The sequence below is a fragment of the Hemicordylus capensis genome, chromosome 6 (assembly GCF_027244095.1).
Source record: "Hemicordylus capensis ecotype Gifberg chromosome 6, rHemCap1.1.pri, whole genome shotgun sequence".
Lineage (NCBI taxonomy): Eukaryota > Metazoa > Chordata > Lepidosauria > Squamata > Cordylidae > Hemicordylus > Hemicordylus capensis.
This window is the reverse complement of record NC_069662.1, coordinates 2,685,215-2,712,934: the sequence shown is the minus strand read 5'-3', so window position 1 is coordinate 2,712,934 and position 27,720 is coordinate 2,685,215. Positions and strand designations below refer to the sequence as shown.

At 53.3% G+C, this 27,720-nt stretch overlaps 2 protein-coding genes across 4 annotated transcripts; both read right to left on the bottom strand.

The window, feature by feature from the left end:
* Positions 1-116: 116 nt before the first annotated feature.
* Positions 117-3,084, bottom strand: LOC128331459 (somatostatin-1-like). Of its 2 annotated transcripts, none has more exons than XR_008310307.1 (2): positions 2,595-3,084; positions 117-792 (listed from the first exon to the last, which is right to left on the bottom strand). XR_008310307.1 is itself a non-coding variant. In XM_053264917.1 (2 exons), exons 1-2 carry the CDS (start codon positions 1,716-1,718, stop codon positions 610-612), a joined length of 291 nt encoding a protein of 96 aa, XP_053120892.1. In that variant the 5' UTR covers positions 1,719-2,314; the 3' UTR covers positions 117-609. The 2 variants fall into 2 exon arrangements, 1 of the variants encoding a protein (XP_053120892.1); XM_053264917.1 differs by lacking the exon at positions 2,595-3,084 and adding an exon at positions 1,611-2,314.
* Positions 3,085-10,919: 7,835 nt separating this feature from the next.
* LOC128328797 (thyroid receptor-interacting protein 6-like) lies at positions 10,920-23,747 on the bottom strand. Of its 2 annotated transcripts, XM_053258873.1 has the most exons (10): positions 23,543-23,719; positions 20,030-20,245; positions 17,454-17,566; positions 16,531-16,647; positions 15,743-16,426; positions 14,974-15,064; positions 14,407-14,576; positions 13,247-13,425; positions 12,479-12,599; positions 10,920-11,843 (listed from the first exon to the last, which is right to left on the bottom strand). In XM_053258873.1, the coding sequence occupies exons 2-10, from the start codon at positions 20,232-20,234 to the stop codon at positions 11,712-11,714; spliced, it is 1,812 nt and encodes a 603-aa protein (XP_053114848.1). In that variant the 5' UTR covers positions 20,235-20,245; positions 23,543-23,719; the 3' UTR covers positions 10,920-11,711. The 2 variants fall into 2 exon arrangements, with proteins under 2 accessions (XP_053114848.1, XP_053114849.1); XM_053258874.1 differs by lacking the exon at positions 20,030-20,245 and having other exon boundaries at positions 23,543-23,747.
* Positions 23,748-27,720: the final 3,973 nt, after the last annotated feature.

Genomic DNA, 27,720 nt, shown 5'->3' with positions numbered 1-27,720 from the left:
CAACCTCGTCAGGATCTGTACACTCACAATTGCATTAACGGATAAACATTTACTAACACAGAAGTCCATCACACAGCACACCCACCATGAGCAAAAACCACCACTGCAGACACAAGGTGAGTGCAAACAGATTGCTTTATTGAGGCAGCCCACAGGCGACAAGGTCCCCCAAGTCAGAAGTGGTTCAGAGGCTCCGGCGGAGACAGAGCCCCCTTCAACTCTGAGCAAAGAGGAAAGACGCCATCTACGAAAACTACCAGTTCTGCACATCCATGGACACCAGCTTTGGGGTGGAGGGGAGCAGAGGGAGGGAGGTTACATTGAAGGGCACATGATATTTGTGTTTTGTGGCCTCCATCGATTTGGGGAGGTGGAAGGCGAGGAGGTGAGCTGAGCTGTTTGGGCTGGATACGTGATTTGACATAATCCTTGCAAAGAGCAAGAAGAATGCCTCATTGCAACAGGACAGTGGGGTGTGTGTGTGTGTGGGGGGGGGAATCAGCTCTTTCAGGCACCACATCGGGGCAGCACAAGGGTCAGAGTGAAGCAGCATTTGAACAGGGAGTCACCGCCACCCCAAATAGCAGCACTCCCGGCTGGAGACGCGGGCTAACAGGAGGTCAGCGTTTTCCAGTAGAAGCTCTTGCAACCAGCTTTTCGCTGGCGAGGGGCCTGCCAAGGAACAGCCGGGCGGAAGGACGGCTGCTGGGCGCCAGCTGGGTGAGGATGGTGCAGGCTGCTGCTGGGTATCGCCCTCAGATCCAGACGAGTCCTGGGTGGAGAGGATGAGTCCTGGGTTCGGGAGAGCAGACCAAGAATTGCTTTAACGCATAGGAAAAAAGGAAGCTGCTTTATACCAAGCCAGACCCTTGGCCCCTCAGTATTGTCTGCACGGACTAGCAGCGGCTTCTTCCCCGGGGTTCCCGGCAGGCGTCTCTCCCAGCCCTACCTGGAGATGCTGCCAGTGCCAGGGATTGAACTTGGGACCTCCTGCCTGCAAAGCAGAGGCTCCACTACAACAGGCCCAGCCGGTGGCACACCTGTGTCTCCCATCCAGGCACTGACCACACCAAACCCTGCTTAGCTTCAGCAAAGCAGCCAGATCGCACGGCCTTAGACCACGCAACACATTCCCAGAAATGGTTGGGCTACAACTCCCTTTGGCCACTGTGGACAGGGGTGATGGGAGTGGTAGTCCGATAATATCCGGGCACCCGGTTTTTGAGGATGTATAAATGGAGAGAATTTGGTAGGGGTAAATCCCCATGATGAGTCGTTCCCCCCTCCCAAGATGCCTTCAGCCAATACGACATTAAAAAGAAGAAGAAGAAAAAGAGTAAGCTGCTTTTTAATGACAGTGCTCCAAACAATTGACACAGCAGAGGGGTAAGAGAACTGCTCCCTGTCCCCAAAGGGCTCACTCCTCTAGAAGGAAAGACAAGGGCGATGATCCCAGCAAGAGCCACTGGGAAGGACACCATGCTGGGGCTGAATGGAGGAAGAGTTGCTCTGCCCCTGGAAGGTGCCAGCGAGGGAGGCACCCCTTGAAGCGGTGCCCACTTTGCCCAAGTGGCAGGGGGTCCCAACCGACCCGCTCCAAGCCCACTCACCTTGCTACCCTCAGGACTTTGGAAAAGCTCCATGGTGCTGGCTGCGAGCCCCGTTCCAGGCACCAGGCTGACCGTCAGGAGCAGCAAGCAGAGCTGGGGAGACCTCATGCTGGCCGTGGGTAGCACCAGAAGTGGGAAGCGGCGGCAGCTCTCCCTCCCCACACCTCTCCTTTCTACCTGCCAGCCCCCACCAGTGCCTCTGGCTCAGCAGCCAATCACACAGCAGAGGGAGGATGGCCAGGGACACACGGGGAGGGTGCTGGGGTCTGTGGGTGCCACTAAGAGTGAGGCTGAAGGGGGGGGGATATGGGAGGGCAGCCAATGAGAAGGCAGGCAAGGGTTTGGAGGGCTCAAGTCAGCCAATGGAGAAAGGTGGGCTGCTGGGTGGAGAGAGAAGCAGCAGGGTGGAGGGTCTGGGGGTGCACAGGAAGAGCATCCCAAGGGGCGGGGGAGGCATTTAGGACCCAACACTTTGGGAAGGGGGACCAGAGAGGACAGCCTTGTTTGTACACACACACACCACACACGGAGCCAGAGAGGTCAAATGCAGTGGAAATAAATCTGATCTGCAGGGCCAGGGTTCAAGTTCTGCCTCCGCCCGACTTGCATTGCGGCCCTGGGCCAGTCTCTCTTTCTGCCTGCCATTTGTAGAAGTGAGACGAGCAGCGGTGCACTACACACTGTCGAACTGCAAGCACACACAAAAAATCTGCCAACACTTTGCAGACTTGAAAACCTCTCTCAGGTGAAAAATATTTGCAGGAAATTGGCTCGGCTGCTCTTGGGCCCTGACAGAGGAGGGATATTGTCTGCCTCACGACTGTCAGTAAGATGGGCAACAAACAGCCTGGTCAGATGGCCAAGACAGACTCTGGGGAAGGCAAGAGGAAACACAAGCAGGGAGGAGTTCTTCCCCTGCACAGGTCTAACGTTTTGCATGGAGAACAAGATATTCAGGAGAGATACAACCACCTTCTTAAATACCTGAAAGATTGCTGCACAGGGAGGAGAAGCAGACTGGCTCTTGGTTGCAGAACCAAGGAGTGGAAGTTCCCAGGAAGCAGATCCAGACTGGGCCAGAGGAATTTCCTGAGCTGTTCATCCGTGGAAGAATCTGCCTCATCCAGTGGTGGGTGCTCCTTTCCTGGAGGCTGGAAAGAGAGGCTGGGTGGCTGTCTGCCTGTCAGGGATGCTGTAGCTGTTCCTAGCACTGAGCAGGGGTTGGACTAGAGGATCTCACTAGATCCCTGACAACTCTCATATTCTACTAGTACAGACACTGCAGAAGAATAGGAAATATGCATGATCTCCTGCTGAGCTCAGGTGCAAGAATACATGGTAGGTCTCCAAAGAGAGGCGAAAGGTGTTAATCTGCAATCAAATCTGGAACCAAGACTAGCTGTTCAGAACATAAGAGCCCTCCTGGATCAGGCCCAAGGAGGCCCATCTAGTCCAGCATCCTGTTTCCCACAGTGGCTCATCAGATATCCTTGGGGAGCCCACAGATAAGAGGGGAAGGCATGCCCCCTTCTCTTGCTGTTGCTCCCCTGCAATTGGTACTGAGGCATCCTGCTTTTGAGGCTGGAGGTGGCCCATAGCCATGAAAATAGTAGCCATTGAGGTCTGTCCTCCATGAATTTGTCTAAGCCCCTTTTAAAGCCCTCACAAGCTGGTGGCCATCACCACATCCTGGGGCAGAGAGTTCCATAGATTGATTATGCGCTGTGTGGGAAATTACTTCCTCTTGTCGGTCCTAAATTTCCCGACCTTCAGTTTCATGGGGTGACCCCTGGTTCTAGTGTTGTGAGAGAGGGAGGAAAATTTCTGTCTACTCTCTCCACTCCATGCATAATTTTATACACCTTGGTCATGTCTCCCCTTAGTCACCTCTTTTCCAAGCTAAAGAGTCCCAGATGCTGTAGCCTTGCCTCATAAGGAAGGTGCTGTAGGCCCCTGATCATCTTGGTTGCCCTCTTCTGCACCTTTCCCAGTTCTACAATGTCCTTTTATAGATGTGGTGACCAGAATTGTACACAGTACTCCAGGTGTGGCCGCACCATAGTTTTGTATGAGGGCATTATTATAGCAGTTTGATTTTCAATCCCCTTCCTAATGATCCCTAGTATGGAACTGGCCTTTTTCACAGCTGCCGCACACTGAGTCATAACAGCCCTGCTGGATTAGGCCCAAGGCCCATCTAGTCTAGCATCCTGTTTCTCTAAGTGGCCCACCAGATGCTGCTGGAATCCTGTTTCTCTAGCATCCTGTTTCTCTAAGTGGCCCACCAGATGCTGCTGGAAGCCACAGGCAGGAGTTGAGAGCATGCCCTCTCTCCTGCTGTTACTCCCCTGCAACTGCTACTCAGAAGCATCCTGCCTCTGAGGCTGGAGGTGGCCTATAGCCCTCCGACTAGTAGCCGATGATGGACCTCTCCTCCATGAAGTTATCCAAGTCGACACTTTCAATGAGCTGTCCACCAAGACCCCAAAACATGTTTCGGGCTGAGAACAGAGACAACCCAGAGATGTTCTCCCCCTATTTTGGCAGTTCTTGAGTCATCACCCATGACCCTGGAGATTGAACCACATTCACTTATTTAATGCTGAGTTTAGAAACATATGAACCGCTGTCCCCGCATTCAGCCTGAGAAGTCACCCATCCCCAAACACACATTTCCCCCCAGAACAAAGATTCACACCCGAATTACAATCATTTTTCACATAGAAATCGACATATCTGAAAAAATCCTAAGCCGGTTTCAGCAATAAAACAAACTCCGACTCACATCCTGTGTGACAGTTGGAAGGCTACTCTACATATGAGGTGAAGACCCGAGAGCATAGCGAACAGAGCACAGCGAACAGGGATAGCAAACAGGACGTAGGAGTTTTGCAGGAGTTTAGCGGGAAGTGTGCGGGGGAGCCTGGAACAAGCCCCTGCGATCGCAAGGATCACAAGGAGCCTGGTGGAGAAGAGAACGTAAGTACATATCCCTCCCTTGTATCCCTCATATTCTTGGGAAAGGCTGTTTGGACAGTTAAAGAGTTGACCATTACAGCTGAGACCTATCCTAATAAACTATCTAATAAATGGACAATAAGCTCCCTAAATACTGTAAACAGCCAACAAAAACAGTATGAAGATAGGTCAGCAGGGGAAGGGGCACTTCCCAGTGTATTGCACAGAGTGCCACATGTATGACAATTTGCCCCATGGGCAGAAGTCATGGGTGTGCGCTCGGTGCAAGGAGCTCCTGGCTCTCAGAGAACAAATCCGTTCCCTTGAGACCAAGGTGGTGGATCTGGAGAAGCTCAGAGACTCAGAGAGGCATGTGGACGAGACCTTCAGGGATGTGATAGAGACATCCCACTCCCGGGCTGGTAGCTCCTCTGCTGTCAGGGAGAATAAAGGTCTTGGGCAAGGAGGACATCGGTCTGAGGAAGAGGGAAATGCTCCTTTAGAAGAGACCCCTTCCGTGGATGATGAGCCCATATCCTCACGCACAGGGGATACTCCTCTGGGGGGTGGGGGCCTCCTTGTAGTTGGTGATTCAATCATTAGGGGGATAGACAGATGGGTTTGTGACCCCCGTGTTGACCGCACGGTGACTTGCCTGCCTGGTGCGAAGGTTGCAAACATTACGCAGCGTCTAGACAGGCTCCTAGGCAGTGCTGGGGAGGAGACAGCTGTCGTAGTCCACATCGGCACCAACGATGTGGGGAAATGCAGTCGGGAGGTCCTGGAAGCCAAATTTAGGCTGATAGGTAGCATTTTGAAGTCCAGGACCCCCAAGGTAGCATTCTCAGAAATGCTACCTGTTCCATGCGCAAGTACAGTGAGACAGGCAGAGCTGAGGGGTTTCAATGCATGGATGAGACGTTGGTGCTGGGAGGAGGGGTTTAGATTTGTTAGGCACTGGGACACATTTTGGGGCAAGCAAGGCCTGTACAAAAGGGACGGGCTGCACTTGAACCAAGATGGAACCAGACTGCTGGCACTTAAAATCAAAAAGGTTGCAGAACAGCTTTTAAAATGACACCTGGGGAACAGCCGATGGGAGCTGGGCAATATCCCGTTTGGCAAAAGCCATCCTTTAAAGTGTGAGGCTGCAAAGAATTCAGATAAAACAGAAGGGGACGGAGCAGAACCGCATAAAGAGCAGACGGGAGCCTGTGCCAGCAGGTCAAAGAGTCAAAAGAATAGCATACATCAGGGGAGAGATTCAGCATATAGGTGCTTATATGCCAGTGCCAGAAGCCTCCAAGCCAAGATGGGTGAGCTGGAGTGCTTGGTTGCTAACGCAGAAACAGATATAGTGGGTATAACAGAAACATGGTGGAACAGTGAGAACCAGTGGGACACTGTTATCCCTGGGTATAAACTCTATAGGAAGGACAGGGAGGGGCTCCTTGGAGGAGGGGTAGCACTGTATGTTAAAGAAGGGATAGAACCTAACAAGCTAGAAAACCTAAGTGGACTGGAGTCCTCCACAGAAACCCTGTGGGTGACTATACAAGGCCGGAAAGGGAACGTGCTACTGGGGACGTGCTATCGCCCTCCGGATCATAATGCCGACAGTGACTGGAAGTTGCAGGAGGAAATCAGGGAGGCATCAAGGAGAGGCAGGGCTGTAATTATGGGTGATTTCAATTACCCACACATAGACTGGGTAATTTCACATTCAAGTCAGGACAAAGAGGTCAAATCTCTAGATACGCTAAATGACTGTGCCCTAGAACAGTTGGTCATGGAACGAACCAGAGAGAAGGTGACCTTGGATCTAATTCTGAGTGACACCCAGGACCTGGTGCGTGACGTCAGTGTCATCGACCCTTTAGGGAACAGTGACCACAGTGCCATCAAATTCAGCATACATGCGGGGAGAGAATAACCAAGGATGTCTAACACAGAGATTTTGAATTTCAGAAGAGGAAACTTCTCAAAAATGAGGAGTATGGTGAAAAGAAAGCTGAGGGGGGAAATCAGGAGAGTCACTTCGCTCCAGAGTGCATGGAGTTTACTCAAAACCACAATACTAGAAGCCCAGTTAGATTGTATACCCAAAAGGAGGAAAGGTACCACTAAGTCCAGGAGGATGCCAGCATGGCTAATGGGTACCGTCAAGAAAGCCATAAAAGGGAAGAAGACTTCCTTCCAAAACTGGAAGGCCTGTCCAAATGAAGAGAACAGAAAGGAACACAAACTCTGGCAAAAGAAATGCAAGGTGACAATAAGGGAGGCAAAAAGAGAGTTTGAGGAACATTTAGCCAAAAGTATCAAAGGGAATAACAAAAACTTCTTTAAGTACATCAGAAGCAGGAAACCTGCCAGGGAGGCAGTTGGACCATTAGACAATGAGGGAGTGAAAGGGATTATTAAGGAGGATAGGGAGGTTGCAGAGAAGCTGAATGAGTTCTTTGCATCTGTCTTCACGGCAGAGGATACTGAGCACATACCTGTTCCTGAACCAGGCTTTTTAGGGATGGAGGCTAGAGAGCTGAGTCAGATAGAAGTGACAAGGGATGATGTTCTAAACTGTCTGGAAAAACTGAAAGCAAACAAATCACCAGGGCCAGATGGCATCCATCCAAGAGTCCTCAAAGAACTCTAATGTGAAATTGCCGACCTCCTTGCTAAAATATTTAACTTATCCCTGAAATCGGGCTCTGTACCAGAGGACTGGAGAGTAGCAAATGTAACACTGATTTTCAAGAAGGGATCCAGGGGCGATCTGGGAAATTACAGGCCAGTTAGCCTAACGTCCGTTCCAGGAAAATTGATGGGAAGCATCCTCAAGGATAAAATTGTAAAGCACCTAGAAGAATAGGCCCTGCTGGGAGTGAGCCAGCATGGCTTCCGCAAAGGTAAATCTTGCCTCACCAACCTTTTGGACTTCTTTGAGAGTGTCAACGAGTGTGTGGATCAAGGTGATCCAGCTGACATAGTCTACCTGGACTTCCAAAAAGCTTTTGACAAAGTTCCTCATCAAAGACTCCTGAGGAAACTTAGCGGTCATGGGATAAGGGGACAAGTACATGTGTGGATTGTTAACTGGCTGAAAGACAGGAAACAGAGGATAGGTATAAATGGAGAGTTTTCACAATGGAGGGAAGTAAGAAGTGGGGTCCCCCAGGGATCTGTCCTGGGACCGGTGCTTTTTAATTTATTCATAACTGATCTAGGAGCAGGGGTAAGCAGCGATGTGGCCAAATTTGCAGATGATACCAAACAGTTCCGGGTAGTGATATCCAAAACGGATTGTGAGCAGCTCCAAAAGGATCTCTCCAAACTGGGGGAGTGGGTGACAAAATGGCAAATGCGGTTCAGTGTTAGCAAGTGTAAAGTGATGCACATTGGGACGAAAAACCCCAACTTCAAGTATATGCTGATGGGATCTGAGCTGTCGGTGATGGACCAGGAGAGGGATCTTGGGGTTGTGGTGGACAGCTTGTTGAAAGTGTCGACTCAATGTGCGGCAGCTGTGAAAAAGGCCAAATCCATGATAGGGATCATTAGGAAGGGGATTGAAAATAAAACGGCTAACATTATAATGCCCTTATACAAAACTATGGTGCGACCACACTTGGAATACTGTGTACAATTCTGGTCACCACATCTTAAAAAGGACATTGTTGAATTGGAGAAGGTACAGAAGAGGGCAACCAAGATGATCAGGGGCCTAGAGCACCTTTCTTATGAGGCAAGACTACAACACCTGGGGCTTTTTAGTTTAGAAAAAAGACAACTGCGGGGAGACATGTTAGACATCTATAAAATCATGCATGGTGTGGAGAAAGTGGAGAGAGAGAAATTCTTTTCCCTCTCACACAACACTAGAACCAGGGGTCACTCCATGAAATTGATTGCCAGGAGGTCTAGGACCAACAAACGGAAGTACTTTTTCACACAATGCGTGATCCACTTGTGGAACTCTCTGCCACAGGATGTGGTGACAGCCAACAACCTGGATGGCTTTAAGAGGGGTTTGGATGACTTCATGGAGGAGAGGTCTATCAATGGCTACTAGTCGGAGGGCTGTGGGCCACCTCCAGCCTCAAGGGCAGGGTGCCTCTGAGTACCAGTTGCAGGGGAGTAATGGCAGGAGAGAGGGCACGCCCTCAACTCCTGTCTGTGGCTTCCAGCGGCATCTGGTGGGCCACTGTGTGAAACAGGATGCTGGACTAGATGGGCCTTGGGCCTGATCCAGCAGGGCTGTTCTTATGTTCAGAATTAGCACCCCTGAGAGGAGAGCTGGTCTTGTGGTAGCAAGCATGCCTTGTCTCCTTAGCTAAGCAGGGTCCACCCTGGTTGCATATGAATGGGAGACTTGATGTGTAAACACTGCTGCAAAATATTCCCCTTAAGGGATGGAGCCACCCTGGGAAGAGCATCTAGATTCCAAGTTCCCTCCCTGGCAGCATCTCCAAGATAGGGCTGAGAGAGATTCCTGCCTGCAACCTTGGAGAAGCCGCTGCCAGTCTGGGGAGACAATACTGAGCTAGATAGACCAATGGTCTGACTCAGCATATGGCAGTTTCCTATGCTCCACCCCCATATCCTATTCCACTCCCTTGATCCTGTGGGGAAGTGCTGGAAGAGGAGAAAAGCCAAATCGTGAAAGTATGTCAAATCGTGGCTTTTTACCCAGGCTTTTATATGATTGTCTCCACTGCTGCTTCTTGTATTTTGTACTGTTTGTATGCTTGTGTTTTTATGTGTGTGGATTTTAATGTGTCTTTTTTATAATCTTGTTTTTAAATTTTATTGTGAGCCATCTTGGGATTTTCTTAATGAAAGGCGGGGTATAAATTTAATAATAAAAATAAATAAATAAGCATCCCTTACCTCTCCCACTTACCAGAACAAGTCCCAATTGCCCCCAGAAATGGGGATAATCAGTCCTCTGCCTTGCTAACCATGATCTCCCCCTCCCTCTCTCTCTGCAAGCTGGACATGCAAGTGTGAGTTTCTTTTTCAGGTCAATACCATAGCATAGCCTCGTTGCTGCTAAGTACAGGCTGCCTTCAGGGTCATTAATAGAAAGGCAAGATATACATGTTTATTTAGGGAGGAGAGCTGGTCTGGTGGTAGCAAGCATGACTTGTCCCCATAGCTAAGCAGGGTCTGCCCTGGTTGCATCTGAATGGGAGACTTGATGTGTGAGCCCTGGAAGAGATTTCCCTCAGGGGATGGAGCCGCTCTGGGAAGAGCAGAAGGTTTCAAGTTCCCTCCCTGACTTCTCCAAGATAGGGCTGAGAGAGATTCCTGCCTGCAACCTTGGAGAAGCTGCTGCCAGTCTGTGAAAACAATACTGAGCTAGATAGACCAATGGTCTGACTCAGTATATGGCAGTTTCGTATGTTCCTATTTGAACAAATAGATGTTACTAGTCCTCAAGATGGACTACTAGCTCCCCCACCTGTGCATAGCAGATGCAATGAACTAGGGGTGTTTCTCTGCAGACCTTACCCCCTACAGTAGGGGAGAAGTGAAGCGTTCGGACTCCTTACAGGACAATTCAAAGGGGAATGCTTGCTTCAAGCCAATTTCCCCCTTCAGCAATGGTAGATTCTGGGAAAGGTTGGAACTCCCAACACCCCCTAAGTCAAGGGACGGCCAACCTGAAGCTCTCCAGGAGAACTGGGCTTGTGGCAGCCAGCATGAATTGTCCCCTTTGCTAAGCAGGTGCTGCCCTGGTTTGCATTTGAATGGGAGACTACATGTGTGAGCTCTGTAAGATATTCCCCTCAGGGAATAGCTCCCATAATTGAATAAATAATAAATAATAAATAAATAATCCCTAGCCACAATGTCCTCCATCTCTATGGGAGAAGAGCTAGTCTCGTGGTAGCAAGTTTGCATTGTCCACCTTGATAAGCAGGGTTTGCCCTGGTTTGAATTTGAATGGGAGACTACATGTGTGAGCACTGGAAGATATTCCCCTCAGGGGATGGGGCCTCTCTGGGAAGAGCACCTGCATGCAGAAAGTTTGAAGTTCCCTCCCTGGAAGTATCTCCAAAATAGGGCTGAGAGAGAGATTCCTGCCTGCAACCTTGGAGAAGCTGCTGCCAGTCTGGGCAGACAATACTGAGCGAGATGGACCAAGGGCCTGACTCAGTATATGACTGCAATTCCCATCATGCCCCTTGCACTGCAGTGAAGATGAGAGCACCTCAGGTCCCCGTCCCCCCCACCCCCCGACTGCCAAGTCTGACCTAGCTGGTGTCCTCTTGTTCCCTAGAGCTGTACCCCACTGGCCATTTAAAAAACAAACCCAAGTACAACTCCAAAAGGAGTAGCCACCACATGTGAAGTCTGACACATCTTTATTAAATTCTCACACGTCCATCCACCCTGTGGGAAGAAGCCAGGGAGGGAGGGAAGCGTTATAAAAATATATCCAGCCTGCAAGGAGGAAGAGGAAGAACTTCACCCTCTGGGCCAGTTCGGGACTCCAGGAGTCTGGGGAACAAAGTGGATCTCCCAAGTGGCAGAGGACTTGGCGTGTGGCACTAGAGTCAGGGGGGGCAGAGGGCCGCTTATGGTCACTGGGAAAGGGGGGGGCGCGTGGGGGGGGAGAAGTGGCACATCAACTCCCAGCCAACCGACTAAGACCAGCTTATAGGTTTGGGGGCCCCTCCGAGGCGACTTGGAGCTCAGGGCTGTTACGTTTGGCAGGTGGGGGGGCCGGCGTGGACAGAGCACCCAGAGAGACATCCATTTCCACCCCCCACCCCCCCAGCAAGAAGATGCAGGGTGAAATTCAGGGGCCGAATTTCAATGCATGGGGAAGGGGTGGGAGCGGAGAGGAGAAAAAGTCAAGGGAAAGCACATCTCGGGGGCGGGGGGGCGGGAGAAAGGAGAGGGGAATTAGGGGGCCACGGCCCCCATTGCTGGAGTCCAAGCCCATCATCACCCACACAGACACAGGGCTTCTATTCAGAAGGGGCAAGCATATGCAATATAAAAACACAGACACCGTTTTGGACAAGTGGCAACCGCACTGGGGTATAGTCAGCCAGGAGCAGGTGAGACCAAAATCCCAGGGACCCAGCCAAAAAAGAGGGGGGGAGTGGGCAGCAGGCACCCCTGGCCTGCACCTCAGCAGTCTGTGGTGATCTTTGAGGAGAGCTCCTGAATCCGCCGGGCACTGCAGCTTTTGCACAGGATGTGGCCGTCCAGCGGGTAGCAGCCTCGGCCCTCCCCTTCCGAGGAGAGAAGCAGCCCACACTCCTGCGGGGGGCGGAGAAAGAGAGAAGAGACATCGAGATGCGAAACCCCTCTGTTCTGGACCCCTGCTTCAGGACGGCCAGCGTGGTGTAGGGGTTAGAGTGCTGGACTAGGGCCAGGGAGACCCGAGTTCTAATCCCCATCCAGCCAGGAGACTTGCTGGGTGACTCTGGGCCAGCCACTTCTTTCTCAGCCCAGCCTACCTCACAGGGTTGCAGCGAGAACAGACATAACCCTGTACACTATGCTGGTCTATGACTGTAATAGAGGAGGAGGAGGGTGATGATAACCCTGTACGCCGCTCTGGGCTCCTTGGAGGAAGAGCGGGATATAAAACTGTAAAACAAAGTTTGGGGAAGCGCACAAGCAAGGGCCTGCTCGCCAACAAGGAGTATCCAGCAGATATGCTGCTCCTCGACCTGGAGGTTCCACATGGGCAACCCATTCATGAATTCATCTAATCCCCAAAGTCATCCAAACCAGTGTCCAGAAAGACACTCTGCACATGCTCCTAGATCCTCTCGTCACTTTAAACATCATATAACTGAATGCCGGGGTTCCGAAACATATTGTTTGGAACCGAGCTTTAATGGAAAGTTAAAAAAAATTGGTCCGAAACCCGCCTAGGCCTCTCTTACCTCACATTTGTAGCAGCCGATATGAAAACTGCGGTCCAGGGCGACAATCCTCACCGTCTCCTCCTGCCCAGGCTCGGGCATGATGGCATTGCCACACACTGAGCACCTGGGAGCAAATTTCCTACCCGGAGGAGGGGAGAAGAGGAGGAGAACAGTTAAAGGAGTTAAGCAGAAGTTTGAGTACAGGATAGTTTCTTTTAAAGGAGTTAGGTGGTTTATAAAGTTATGCATGGTGTGAAGAACCAGGGGTTGCACCCCATGAAACTGATTGCCAGACAATTTAGGACCAAAAAGTGGGGGGGCTGTCTTTTTTATACAACATATAATTAACCTATGGAATTCTCTGCCACATGATGTGGTAACAGCCACCGGCCTGGATGGCTTTAAGAGGGGTTTAGATAAATTCATGGAGGACAGACATGGCTACTAGTCCGAGGGCTATAGGCCACCTCTGGCCTCAGGAGGCAAGATGCCTCTCAATCCCAGTTGCAGGGGAGCAACAGCAGGAGAGGGGTCATGCCCACAGCTTCACCTCTTGCCTGTGGGCTTCTCAGAGGCATCTGGTGGGCCACTATGCGAAACAGGACGCTAGACTAGATAGGTTTCCTTGGGCCCGATCCTCCAGCAGGGCTGTTGCTATGACTTGGATGCAGCCAGCCAGGATGCTCCCTGTTGGTGCTGAGCACCTTTACCCATCGAGCATGCTGGCCCCAACGGTGGGCGTGAGCCCCTCAAACCCACTCCAGACATTGCCAAGAAGGTTTTTACCGGTGGAAGTCTTCGATGCAGTGGATCTGGCTGGTGGCATCGATGGTGAAAGGGACCCCATCCAGGCATCGGTGGCAGACGACGCAAGTGAAACACTGCGGGTGATAGGCCTTGCCCATGGCCCTCAGGATCCGGTCCATGATGGGCTTGGAGCACATGGAACACTTCTCCAGGGTCACCTAGCGGAAGGAGAGCGACGGGTTTCAGTCCGGCTGATTACATACCCTGCCCTTGGGTTTACAATGGAGCTCCTCAAGTGACTTGCGATTTTAAAAAACGCAGCAGAATTTCAACGGCAGTGTTAAACGCAGTACAGCAACAGCAGCAGCTGAAGGAACGCTCAGCATTTAAGAGTAGAAGAAAATAAGTCAGGGGTTCTCAAACTTGGGACCCCAGATTTTGGACTACGACTCCCATCATAGGAAGCAGCCTTCTACTGAGTCAGACCCTTGGTCCATCTAGCTCAGTCTTGTCTACCCAGACTGGCAGCGGCTTCTCCAAGGTTGCAGGCAGGAGTCTCTGTCAGCCTTATCTTGGAGATGCTGCCAGGGAGGGAACTGGGTATCTTCCGCCGAGAAGTGTGCAGGTGCTCTTCCCAGAGTGGCCCCATCTCCTAAGGGGGATCTCTTGCAGTGCTCACACATGGAGTCTCCCATCCAAATGCAAACCAGGGAAGACCCTGCTTAGCAGAGGTGGGCAATTCATGCTTGCTACCACAAGATCAGTCACCTAATGGCACAGAGGGGAAGTAACCTGCCTAGAGAGCAAGTGGTTGCTGGTTCGAATTCCCGCGGGTGTGTTTCCCAGAATATGGGAAACCCTATATCGGGCAGCAGCGATATAGGAAGGTGCTGAAAGGCATCATCTCATACTGCGCGTGAGGAGGTTATGGCAAACCACTCCTGTATTCTACCAAGAAAGCCACATGGCTCTGTGGTCACCAGGAGTCGATACTGACTCCAAGGCACCATCTTTCTTTTCTTTTTACCACAAGACCAGCTCTCCTCCCATTCAATTCTCATTTCAGACACTAGAGGGCACCAAGATCCCAGGATTTTCCAATGTCTCTGAAGAACAGAGAGAGGAACACTGTGAGATCCTGGTTCCTGAGCAGCCGGTGTGTCATCCCGCCCCAGTCCAGCTCCCCATTCCTCACTCACAATGTAGCAGGATTCACAGTAGGAGCGCCGCTCAATGGCGTAGAACGGCTGCCCGCGCAGACGACAGCGGCAAGTCGAACAGGTGAAGCACTCAACGTGGAAGACCTGGTCCATGGCCACGCAGCCCGTTCCGTCCCCCACCACGTTCTCCCCACACCGAGCACAACGGCCTGCAAGAAAGGGGCAAGGCTGGGTTTTAGGGGGCAGGAAGGGGATGACCCTATGAGCCCATCCCACACACCCCTCTTCTAAAATGCTCTGCATATCTCAGCAAGAGTTCCGTCTTCTTCCCGCTGAAGATGTTCGGACAGAGCACCCCTCGCTAACGTCCAAGAACATCAGACCCGAGGGCTGATCTAGTCCACCCATGGGGGCTGACCAGAAGGCCCCAGGAAGCTCAGGAACAGAGCCACCACTACGACTGTCTGCCGATAGGCCTCTCCTCCTCCTCCTCCTCCTCCTCCACAAGCTTGTCTTATCCCCTTCTGAAGCCATCTAAGACGGGGTCGTCACCACATCTTGTAGCAGTGAGTCCCAAAAGCAATTCCTCACATCAATAATCCTCACCGAAGTACTCGCCAGAAGGAGGGTTGTTCATGTCGTACACAAGTTTCTTCGTGAGCCGATCTAGTTCTTCTTCTGGGCGGTATGGGGGGGTCTGGCCATAGACAGGGAGATAAGTATCCTCATTCCCAACTGTAATGGAGCTTTACGTGAGTGTAACTGCACTCTTCCAGATCCTTTCTTCCACACCCTTGCCTCTGTCCCCTCCTCTGTTTTTGCCACTGTTTATTTTAAGACTGTAAGCTCCTTGGGGGCAGGGACCTGCCTGAATTGCCCGGATAACTTTGTATGAGGCCACATACAAAGATGGCACCAAGGTGGAGAAATGTCTTCCTGGGCGCCAGCCCACTGGAGCTGGCGTTCTCAATCCTGGGGCCCCAGATATTAGACTACAACTCCCATCATCCCCAGCTATGCCTGTACACAGCCTTAAAAGCTCAGGGGGGCCACCTAAGAAAGGGGGCCAGACAGCTTGCACGTTGGAGAACTTGTAGCTGCTTGCCAAAACATTTAGAGCGAAATTTGGGACAGGCCTGCCCTAGCCCCCACCAGCTACAGGCTCCTCCCCAGCCACCATGGGCATTGTAGTCCAACCATTTCTGCTCTCCAGAGCACCAGGGGAGTTTTTCCTCCATTGCCTCCAGGAGACGGACTTGCAGGACTTCCATCACATCCTGTCCTCTGGATCTTGCAGCCCACCATCCTCAACTCCCTTCCAAGAGAACCCAGGAGTTCGGGTGCCCCTCGTCCCATCCCCGCTGGTTCTTCTTACCTGGTGTTGGTACCTCAGCCCTCCACCGCCCGCCGGCATCTGCGACGTGACCGACATCTCCTCCTTGCCCGGCTTGGCCAGCCCGGACGGGTACTGGCCCGAGGGGGTCCCCAGCTTGGCGTGGCCACCTCCGGGACTGGCATAGAACTCCCCTTCGCCCAGCCTCCTGCCGTAAGAGGGCGGCTCCGGGTACCAGGGCTCCGTGTCCTGGGACCGGGGACGGACCCCGGGCTCCGAGGCGTACTGAGGGGGAGGCTTCGCCCCGTAGCCCACCCGGGGGGACGGCGGCCCGTACGCCTGCTCGGCCCGGCGCCGTGGCTGGCTGTACCCCAAGACAGGCTGGGCCACCTTCACCTGGACGTTGAAGGGGGGGCCGGCAGAGGACGAGGCGGTGGCGTAAGAGGCCGGCATCGGCTGAGGGTACGGCTTGGGTGCCGTGGCAGCCCGGTGGTAGCCCGCCCCGTAAGGGTCGCCCAACCCGGGAGCACCGTAGGGGGAGGGCAGCACCGCGTCGGCTGTGTAGGCCGGTGCTTGTGGCTGACTCCCGTAAGGCCCGCCCTTGGGGTAGGCGTCAGCAGGCTTGGCCTGAGAGAACGTCCCGGAAGGCCCCGGTTTGTAGGCTCCGGCGGCTTTGGCTGCCCCAGGCTGCAGCGGAGGAGGAGGATACGGAGCAGACTCCGGGTTCTGGGAAACAGGGAGGGGAACGCCGGTCAGGCCCCCGATTCGGAGGGTGGGCCCAGGAACGCCCACGCCCCCCCCCCCAGCCCAGCCCAGCCCAGCTTTCTTACCTGCCTCTCAGCGCGACGGTGCCGAGCACCCTCCATATCCGCCAACATGCTAGTGAGAGAGTCTATTTGGACATCGAGGCTGGAGGGGCAGGGGGGTCCCTGCTCTAGAGAAGGCCCCTGCAGGGGGGAAAGTGGGGGTCAGAAGAGGGAGAGGCAATGGGCAGAAGCCAGCCACAAGTCCAGGAGAGACCCGCGCTGCTGGGGTCATCTTCTCCAGCACCCCCCCCCATCTGCAAATGGGAATATCTGTGCCCATTTGTGGGTGGGGAGGGTGCCGGGAGAAGGCAGCGGTGAAGACTCACACGGTCCCTGCTCTCCTCCCCGGCTGCCTTCTAGGTGGGCCTCCAAGGTCAGTCCCCGGCCGTTGGATACCGCTGGGCCAGTGCCTGACTGCAGGAGCCGGCCCTGGTTGCCACATGCATTCCGGCGGCAATCAAGGAACGGGGAACGACCCCCCCAAAAAGGCTCCCACCAAGAGGAAGGCAGAGGAGGAAAACGTGGCAGAGAATCGCAAGCGTGAAACTTTGAGCCACTACGGCAGATTACAGGATGGAACGAACACCAACATAGATTCGGCAACTGTTTATTGTCTCAGAATCAAGCAAAGCCCCATGGCAGGGGTTCTCAGCCAGATACCCAGATGTCGCTGGACTACAACTCCCATCATCCCAAGCCACAATGGCCAAATGAGTTGAAGTTCAGCACCTGGGGGCCCAAACGTGAGACATTTTGAACTCTGTGCAAATTGCCAATCAGGTGGAATTCAGATTTCTGCCCCTTCGAGTTGGTATAAGAGTTACCTTTTGTTCCAGCTGGATTAAAAAAACAAAAACACACCCACATTTGTTTATGTGTAAATGGCAAAGTATCAGTTCTTTTTTTTAAATTGAGCTTTTCTCCCCTTCTCATCACGCACGCCTTACCTGCGTGGGATACCCAGGAGGAGAAATGCTGCCCCAAGAACCCCCCGATCCTCGCTGGTCTGCAGGTGGGTAGTGGTGCTCAGTGGTCGAATCCTGGGGGAGGGAAGGAGGCCCTGGAGCAGGCGAGAAAGACAGAGGAGAGAGGTCAGATCAGAGGCACGGGCAGCCCACGGGCATGTTTGTCCCTGGAAACCCACTCTTCTTCGGAAAAGCTCTGATCTGCCCAGACCTGAAAGGAAGACGACAGACAGATGAATCACTAGCCCCGTGGGCGCACTCACCAAGACAGGTCACGGCCAGGCCCCCGGGTTGCCGCCACCCAGTTCTTCAAGTTGTGGGGCAGCCAGACACTTTGGACCATGGACAACCCCCAAACGGGTAGATGAGGGAGCTTCGGGCCCCCCACCCCTGGACAGAGGTTGTCCCTTCTCAACCACTACCCTGGCTGGCAACACCCAGAAGCCCCAGACACAGCCGGGGTGGGTGGGTGGGAAAAGCCAGAAGTTTTAATTCTGGCAACCAGCAGAGGAGGACCTCTTAGAGGAGTCCCCAAGCTTGAGTCTGCAGAGGTGGCTGGACTACAAATCCCACCAGGCCCTGCCGCAATGGGCTGATGGGAGTGGTATTCCGACCAGGTCTGGGGAACCGAGCTTGGGGACCCCTGCCCCAATATGGTCCAGCACAGAGGCCGAGTTTTAAAAAGCAGCAAGCCACACAAGGAAACAGAGAAGGGGCCTCTTTGACAGCGGCCCCAGGCACAGCGCCATTGAGTGGAGGGAAGGGGGCTCCTGCGCATCCAACCCCCAGCACTGTTCTCCCCCTGCAAGACCCCTCCCCTGAGCAGCCGGGAAGGGATGGGCTGTTTGCCACTCTGGGGCAGGGAGCAAGGCAGCCAAGGTCTCAGCAGCGACCAGATCTGGCCCAGATACGCAGAGTTGCTTCTGGCCTTCCCCGAGGCTCACAGTGCCCTGGAGTGGCACCAGGAGCTTAAAGAGCACAGAAGCGCCTCATCTGGTCAACGGAGCAAACCAGGCCACACAAGCTGAAGTAGCCTCTCTCCGGAAATGAAAGTTTCCTCCTGGCTACCATGGCTAGTAGACACTGACGGAGCTATCCAACCCCTTATCTTCAGCAAACGGTTCCAAACCGCCGTTTGTGCCAACCGGCATCACAAAATCATGTGGCAATGAGTTCCAGGGGCCCATCGCCCATGGAGTCAAGAAATACTTCCTGGTCTTGGATCATAACTATTAAGAGGAATCTATTGACTTGGGGGAGTTATCCCTCCCTCCCACCCTGCCCCAGCCAGACTTCATCCAACAGGGTAGTGGGTTTCTTCCCTCCACTCCCATCTCAGCCATCTTACAGGCCTTTGCCCAAGCCTTCTGTGCACTCTAGATCCGTGGAAGAGCATCTGTGTTGCCTGCAGAAGGTCCCAGAGCTGGGAGAGACCCCTGAGCCTGAAATCTTGGAGAGCTGCTGCCAGTCAGTGTTGACAATACTGTGCCAGATGGATCAAGCACCTGACTCAGTACACGGCAGCTTCCAATGTCCCCTGTCACCTTCTCTTTCCTGAGTCAATGCTCATATGCATAAGATACCCCAGTTACTAAACCAGCAGCAGAACTGGTTGCACAAGACCAAGACCACAGCCACAAGCCAAGGCTTGCTGGGAAGAAGGCTCCAAATGGGAGTTTCTCACCAGGATGCTCCAGCTAAGGGCTAGTTTAATCTAGCAAAGCTGGACCGAGGTCTGAGTCTGAGTCCCAGCCCTGCCCCAGACAGGCATATGGCCATGAGAAACAAAACAGGCGCACTTAACAGCCTACCTCCCAGGGTTGTTGGAAAGGACAACTTTTAAAGAGTTTGGCAGAACTGGTATAAAAGGGAGTAACAGGGAAAGGGTCCACTGGACACAGCTTAGTTGCTTCCCCACTCCCCAAAAATAGCCCTTTTCAAAAGCACATCAGAAGAGATGTGCAGGATCAGACCAGAGGTCCATCTGGGCCAGCGTCCTGCTTCCTACAGTGGCCTCTGGGAAGCCCACAGACCTCTCCTGCTATTGCTCCCCAGAAACTGGTGTTTAAAGTTATACTGCCTTGGAACATGGAGGCTCTCTTTAGTAAACCATCACTGATAGACAAATTCACAGAAGAGAAGAGGTCTAAACGCTTAAGGCCATTAACACGTTTTGTGGCAGCGACTTCCACAAGCTAACCATGCAGTGTGTGAGTAAGTCATCCCTTTCGTCTATCTGGAATCTCTTGTCAGTTAATTTAAAGGGAGGACTAGGCTAGCATACGAATGAGCGAGGAAGAATTACGTTCTGTACCAGGGTGGCCAACCTGAGGTTCAGCAGCTGCTGGACTACAACTCCCATCACCCCCTGCCACAAACTGTGGCAGGGGGTGATGGGAGTTGTAGTGCAGAAAGAGCTGGAGAGCCTCAAGCTGGAATTGACCACCCCAGTTCTGTCCACTCTGGCATCCCTCCAGAGAGCAAGCCCTTCCACCCACGGCCGAACGAACCATCCGGTTCATTCTCCCGCTCCCTCCTCTCCATCCCGAACGGATTACCTGGCGCAGGGGGCTGGTACCGAGGGGCTGGCCCCGTTGCACTCATGGCCCCATTGGCCTCCTGAGCTCTGTAGGTGGGTTTGGGGGCAGCTGGCACCGTGGCAAAGCTCTTCTGGGGTTTGCAGAGGGCTGGAGCAGAAACCGAGATGCCAGGGGTCCCTGAAACGCCCACCTGCTTCGGGGGAAGCCAGGTGGGGCCAGACATCACGCGAAAAGCTAGAAAATTAAAAAAAGGAGCATGAAACTCAGGTCTAGGGCAGAGAAGCAGGGGGGTTCTGCCAGCCCCGGTTCCCGGGTGGCCCCGCTTGGGCTGGGGGGGAAATCTCACGGCCGGGCTGAAAGAGCCAGAACTCCTGGGCTGGGGGTCCCTGTCAGAGGGAGCACGGATGTTGCGGACTACAACTCCCAGATTCTCCTGCTGCAATGGCTTTTGCTTGGGGATCCTGGGAGCTGTAGTCCACAACATCTGGGAATCTCTGTGAGAGGGAACCCTGCTCCTGCGTTCGGTTCCCACCACCAAGAAGGGGGCTGGGGCTACCCCACTTCGCTCACACCCTAACCCATCCATCCAGTCACCCTCTTGCACTAGCAGGTAAGCCAGCGGCATTGTACTCCCTGAGACCTACTGCACCGCCAAACACTTGCACCGCGAGGGCCGGAGGGGTCTCATGAAGCCACCCCGATTTCAAGCCCAAAGCAATTCACCAGATATTCAAGGGCACCTAATGATTCTAGTAAGTAGCCCAGAATACCAAGAGTCTAATACCAAGAGAGCCAGCGTGGTGTAGTGGTTAGAGTGCTGGACTAGGACCGGGGAGACCCGAGTTCAAATCCCCATTCAGCCATGAGACTTGCTGGGTGACTCTGGGCCAGTCACTTCTCTCTCAGCCTAACCTACTTCACAGGGTTGTTGTGATGAGAAACTTAAGTATGTAGTACACCACTCTGGGCCCTTTGGAGGAAGAGCGGGATATAAATGTAAAAATAAATAAAATAAAATAAATAAAATAATATCATGAAAACACTGCAGTTCTTTTAAAAAGAGACTTGGTGTCCAAAGATGTGAATTCTCCAAATCTAAGCAGGATAGCATGCAGAAGGTCCCAGGTTTGATCCTGGCAACACCTCCAGGCAGAGCTGGAAGAGACTCCTGCCTGGAACCTTAGAGAAACTGCTGCCAGTCAGTGTAGACAATCCCAAACTAGGTGGACCAAGGGTCTGACTTGGGAGAAGGCAGCTTCCTAAATCTGCACACACCCACCCTTTCCAACAGAGTTTATCTGCGGCAAAGTGACTCTCATTGCAAGACCACTTAAAAGCTATTTTGTAATATACACCCGATTAGTGACCAGCAGAAAGGTCACCCAGAACACCACACGACAAATCTAAAAGTGTGGTGGGACACAGCAGCGGATCACAACCAGGGAGACCCAGGTTCCAATCCTCATTTGGACTGGAAGTTGGTTTGGTGACCTTGGGCCAGTGACTCTCAGCTAAATCTACCTTGCAGGGATGTTGTAAGGACAAAGTAGGGAGGGGAAGAACAACGCCCACCAACCTGAGCTCCTGCAAGCAAGGGTGGAATTAAAAAAAGGGAAGTATCCAAGGGAACCCTAGGGAGAGTTTAGGGTAGCGATGTCCAGGTGGGATTACACAGCCCAATTTAGACAGCAACCAATTAAAATAAGGCACCAGCATTTTTATCTCTTAGCCGGCATTTTAAGAACTCCTGTTCCCAAGGGCTGTTTAGGGTCCCGAATGCTCCTGCTACCATATTGATTCTGTATTGTTTCATCCTCTTAAGTTTTAGATCACTTATTCATTGGTTGCATCTGTTACTAATTGCCATGCTTTGAACACATCACTTTGCATATTCTTCCATAATAAGGCAGTGGCAATCATCAGCCTTTTTGCAGGACCTCATAAGACAGGGGTGTCCAACTGTGGGTCCCCAAATGTTACTGGACTACAACTCCCATCAACCCCACTGCAATGGCCAGAGGCCACCGAGGCTGGGAGTTGTAGCCTAGCCGTATCCAGGCACCCCTGCTATAACAGAGATATATTCTGGGGGGTATCAGTTGGAGATCCTCCCTAAACAGGCCATATTTCATTATTTTTTGAAATGTGCGTACTCCACCTTTCCATAGGAAAGCATTCGAGGAGGAGTACAAAGGCAAGATTTACACACACATAATCAGTAACAGCGGGAACTAGTTGAAGAGCATACCACCGCCGCAGGCCACATTAAGAGTGCCTGAAGGCTCTCTTTAAAAGCCAGGTCTTGGCCACACACCAGTAAACTAATAGCAGGGTGTGCATATCAGCCTCTAATGCAAGGTAGGTCTGATTTCACGCCAGCAAATGACAGCAGGCAACAAGCAGGAAACCTGTGCACACCTAGATCGGGCAGCAGTGACACAGGCAGATGCTGAAAGGCATCATCTCATACTGTGCGGGAGGAGGCAATGGTCAACCCCTCCTGTATTCTACCAGAGACAACCACAGGGCTCTGAGGGCGCCAGGAGTTGACACCGACTCGAGGGCACAATTTTACTTTCACCCAGTCCAAGGGACTCCCTTCCTATAGAGTCACAGTCAAGTAAGCACACTTTTTAATCGGGATTTAAGAGTCGAAAGAAACCAGTTGCGAGTTAGATAAGTGGGAAGGGCCTCTAGCCCAGAGCCCAGGTCCTCAGAGCGCCCATCCCTGCGAGGCGTAGCCGCGCGCCCCTCTCCGTTCCCTTAAGCCCCAGCACCGAGTTCCCAGGATGAATCCTGCTGGGGCCGACGCCCACTTGGCACTGCAGCCAGCCCCCTCCCCACCCCGCCGCCGCCTCAGACCCAGGAGGCTCATTGCAGGAGGGCAGGCAGGCAGGCGCCCCCAGCCAGGCCCTCCGCTGTTAATACGACTCCAACTCCCATCCTCCTTCCCAACCACAAGGGCTGGCTGCTGGGGATCATGGGGGTTGTAGCCCCGAGGTGGGGAGCCCCGGGGTCCAGGCACGGCTCTCTGCACATGCTTCACGGGCTCGGATCAAGCCCTCTCCCCAGCCCCACATGCTCTTCCTTACAGAGCCCCCAGGAGTCCCACCCCGCCCGACTCCTCTCCCACCGGCTGGGGCAGAAGAACTCCGGAGTGCTCCCGACGCTACTGGTGGGGAGGACTCCGGAGCGAGTCCTGGTGCTCAGCCTCCCACCTCGAGGAGCCTTAACCAAAGCAGCTCCCTATGAACCCCGGAAAGTTGGAGCTTGGAGGAGAATTACGGGGGGGGGGCGCAGTGCAGCCCCCCTTGGGCCCACCTGGGGGGCAGAGGACAAGAATCCAGGGAAAGGGCAGGCTGGCATCTGGAAGGGCGCCGGGGGTCTCCACCCAGCCCCAGAGATGATGCCCCCCCTTCCTTCTTCCATCCGCCCCCCGCCCGACTGCACGAGACTCTAGCCCTGTTGCTAGGGGGGCCTTCTTGCCTGGGCCGCGGGGGCGGGGGGCGCCTTGCCCCCCAGGGGTCTCACCTGATCCCCGGAGCTGGCGGGATTGGAGCCGGCGTCCGCCCTCCGCCTTCGCGCGGCGCCGCAGGTCCGATCCCCCGCCTGGCAGAGCCCCGCAGCCAGCGAGCGAGCGAGCGAGCGAGCCGGGGGGGAACTCAGCGGCAAACTTTTCTTTCCGCACCCCTCCCCCCCCCAACAAAAAGCAGAAACTTTTTAATGGACCCCCTGGGTGACGTCACCACATTCCACAGAGTCACGTGGCGCCTGGGAATTCCTGCCACTTCCGGTGGGAGGAGGGAGGGGGTGAATGAGGAGGGGGCGCCTGGGAGGGGAAGCCTCCCCGCCCCGGAGGGGGTCGGGAGTCTCCCGCCCTTGCCCTGCCCGGCTCGGACTCCTGGGTTCCCCTGGCGGAGGAGCTTGGCTGGTGGTTGGGGCAGCACGTGGCGTGGGAGTCCACAGCAGGGCTCTCTGGCGAGGAATGGGCGACTGCAGGGAAGGCCGGAAACCAGAGTTCCTGGCCCCCTTGGCTGGGCAGAGCCAGGTCTAGTGGTTACAGCCACAGGGCCGGAGGCTTGCCTAGGGAAGCCGGGCGGGGCGCATTCCAGGTCCTGCTGCAGCAGCAGGCTCGGTGTGGATTCCCCTTGCCCTTGGGGCGGTGATGCAGAGCTGGGTGGGTGACTGAGGCGCTCAGGGTGTGCCTGCCCTCTCGGGCTGGTGTGCTGCATGCCTCTGCCTGTCCGCCGGTGACGGGCTAGCACCTTTCCCTGGGCCCGTGCGGAGTGTTTGCCCTGCGGCTGGCCTGCAGCCCCTTTTGAGGGGTGGGATGGTAGCTGTCCAGTCCCTCAGGGGCCTCGTGAAGCGTTCTTAGCCCCTTCCTTAGCCCTCTCAACCGGTTTGCTAAGGATGAAGTCTGTGGCCATGATTAACACAGGATGCCCACTGAACAGCCTACCTCCCAGGGTTGTTGGAAAGGACAACTTTTAAAGAGTTTGGCAGAACTGGTATAAAAGGGAGTAATAGGGAAAGGGTCGATTCCTCCTGAAGGGCCACAGAAAACGCATTTGCATTTCTTTCCTCACTAACCTTTTGGAGCTCTTTGAGAGTGTCAACGGGCATGTGGGTAAAGGCCAAAAACCCCAACTCCACATAAATGCTGATGGGGTCTGAGCTGTGGGTGACTGACCAGGAGAGGGGTGGGCAGCTCGTGGGAAGTGTCGGCTCAGTGTGCGGCAGCTGTAGAAACGGCCCATTCCATGCTAGGGATCATGAGGAAGGGGGTTGAATGAAAAATGCTGATATTATCATGCTCTTATACAAAACTATGGTGCGGCCACACCTGGAGTACTGCATACCGTTCTGGCCACCGGATCTTAAGAAGGACCTTGTATACCTGGGAAAGGTGCAGAAGAGGGCAACCAGAGTGGCCAGGGGCCTGGAGCCCCTTCCTGACGAGGCAAGGCTGCAGCATTTGGACTGACAAAGGGAAGTACTTTTTCACGCCGGTGCACAATCAGTTTATGGGATGCAGTCTTGGATCGCTTTAAAAGAGACAAATGCATGGAAGGACAGGTCTGTCCGTGGCCACTAATCTGAGGGCTATAGGCCACCTCCAGCCTCAGAGGCAAGATGCTTCTAAATACCAGTTGCAGGGGAGCAGCAGCAGGAGGGAGGGCATGCCCCTTTCAATTCCTGCCCGTGGCTTCCAGTGACATCTGGTGGGCCACTGTGCGAAACAGGATGCTGGACTAGATGGGCTTCCTTGGGCCTGATCCAGCAGGGCTGTCCTTATGTACTTGTTTGGTGCATTCCAAAGTGGCCATAGGAAATGCGCTGAATTTCTTCTAGCCACTTGGAAGTAGAACCCGTACATTTCCTATGGCTGTTCTCTGTCACTCATTTTCGTCTCTCCCGGTGCTGTTTGCCAAAACTAGTCTTCACATCCTGGGGATGGCAGGAGGGGTGGGGGCTCAAGACCTCAAGCCTGCCAAGCAATCTTCGGCCCCAGCACCTCTCCCTTAGGAAATGGACCCACTGCCGGGACCTCTGGCTCTTGCCCAACATTATCAGCCTGCTGGGCTTTCCTTATCAATCTTGGCAGCCGCTCAGAGAGCTTAATAGACTCTTCAAAACCCAAACAAGCGAAGATTGTTGTCGCTTACAGCAGTGCATACAGACGCAGCAGCAAAGAGTGTGGTGAGGCTGCAAAGCGGCTAGAATGAGGGGCTGTCGGGCGGAAGAGGGCCTGGGAGACCCGAGGGCGTGCCCACAACTTCCTGCCACTTTGGCAAGCGGCTGTGGTTGCCTGCTCTGGCATCCTGGCCCTGGGCTCTCTCCGCTCAGTGGGTCCCGGAGCAAGCCTTGGGAAGCCAGGGTCTATTTTTAAACCCGGCCACGCCCCGTCGGCTGGCCCGCTCTCTGGGCCGCGAGATCTGACTGAATTCTAAATATAAGGTGAGCGCGGGACTGGCAAAGGGAGACAAAACCCTCGACTATTTTGGGCCAGGCCGCCAGCTCCGTTTCTGAGAACTCACAATCCCTCCTCTCCGGCTCTGGGATCTGCTTCCCCCGTCTCTGCACAGAGATCCCACAGTCCCAGAGACAGAAGCCAGCATCTGATTTTATTTCTTCTCAGTGATTTTTGTTCCCCGTTTCGGATGGCTGTTGCTTTGTTTCTGTCAAGCGAGGAGGAAGTCCTGAGAGTGGCCCTTGAGGTGTACCTGAGACAGGGGCCCTCAAATGACTGCAGCTCCCATCATCCCCTGCTGGGATGAGCACTTGAGAGCCCCCTGTGCGAGAGCCAACATAGCATAGTGCTTAGAGTGATGGACTAGGACCGGGGAGACCCGAGTTCGAATCCCCATTCAACCATGAAACCCACTGGGTGACTCTGGGCCAGTCACTTCTCTCTCAGCCTAACCTACCTCACAGGGTTGTTGTGAGGATAAAAATAACCATGTACTCCGCTCTGAGCTCCTCAGAGGAAGAGTGGGATATAAATGTAAATAATAAATAAATAATAGAGATTTCAAAGATGGCCAACAGATGCCAGAAGAAGGCACATGGGATAGTGAGGGGCATATTGCTGCCCCCACCCCATTAATCCACCACTTAAGGCAGTGATCTTTGGAAAGCCTGGGGGCCAGTGGGGGGCCCCGCCATCCACCCTGAGTGCAGCCCCCTGACTCATTGTTTTATTGGGCCTGGGCGAAGCTTTGGCCAAAGCGGAATCCTCTGCACAGGATACTGAGCTAGATGGACCAAGGGTCTGACTCAGTATATGGCAGCTTCCTATGCTCCTATGCAAGTTGCCTGATTGGCCTCCGTGGGAAGCAGGATCTTGGACTAGATGGACCTTTTCTGATGTCTTTATGGCAGGCAGACAAGACCACATTTAAGCTGTTTTAGGCTCACTGCAGCCACCTAATGGCGCAGTGGGGAAATGACTTGCCCAGCGCGCGAGAGGTTGCTGGTTCAAATCCCCACTGGTATGTTTCCCAGAATATGGGAATGGTCAGTGTTCCCAGACTATGGGAAACACTATTTTGGGCAGCAGCGATATAGGAAGATGCTGAAAGGCATCATCTCATACTGCGTGGGATGAGGCAATGGTCAACCCCTCCTGTACTCTACCAAAGACAACCACAGGGCTCTGTGGGCGCCAGGAGCCGACACCAACTCAAAGGCACAACTTTACTTTAGGCTTACTGCACTGGGGTTGCCAACTGTCTAGAAGAAGACCTGGCCAGCTCCTGTGCCTTGAACAACAGCTTAGAATGCAGGTTTTAGCTGGTGAAGATACAGATGTCATCATGCCTAATGATCACACTGGCTTTAAATGCACAGAAGCAAGTGGTAAATAAAGCATTGGCAACTCCCACTCTGATGCCTGGAGGTGCTGAGCCCAGTCAAGCCTCAGCGATGCCCATCTCTGCGGAAGTGCTTTCATGCTCTTCATGGAGGGGAGGGCTGCAATTTTATTGCTTTAAGGAATTTAACTATTTAAATAACTGTAAAATTTCTGTATAAGAGCAGTTATTTTATTTTAGTTTTTAACACATTTCTATACTGACCCATCTAAAAATCTCTGGGCATTTTACAATTTTAAACACATCTATCATAAAAACATTTAACAAAATCAAACAAATTTAAAAGATTAAAACTTAAAACTGAGCAGATATTAATAAGAATCACAATTAGGACTG

Coding starts and splice junctions, on each gene's coding strand:
- LOC128331459 (XM_053264917.1), bottom strand. CDS start 1,718: ATGAGGTCTCCCCAGCTCTGCTTGCTGCTCCTGACGGTCAGCCTGGTG. Junction 793..1,610: donor AAAGTCCTGAGGGTAGCAAG/GTGAGTGGGCTT, acceptor TCCCGAACCCAG/GACTCATCCTCTCCACCCAG.
- LOC128328797 (XM_053258873.1), bottom strand. CDS start 20,234: ATGTCTGGCCCCACCTGGCTTCCCCCGAAGCAGGTGGGCGTTTCAGGG. Junction 13,426..14,406: donor ACTGTGAATCCTGCTACATT/GTGAGTGAGGAA, acceptor TCCTTCCGCTAG/GTGACCCTGGAGAAGTGTTC. Junction 12,600..13,246: donor TGCATCGAAGACTTCCACCG/GTAAAAACCTTC, acceptor TCCTCCGGGTAG/GAAATTTGCTCCCAGGTGCT.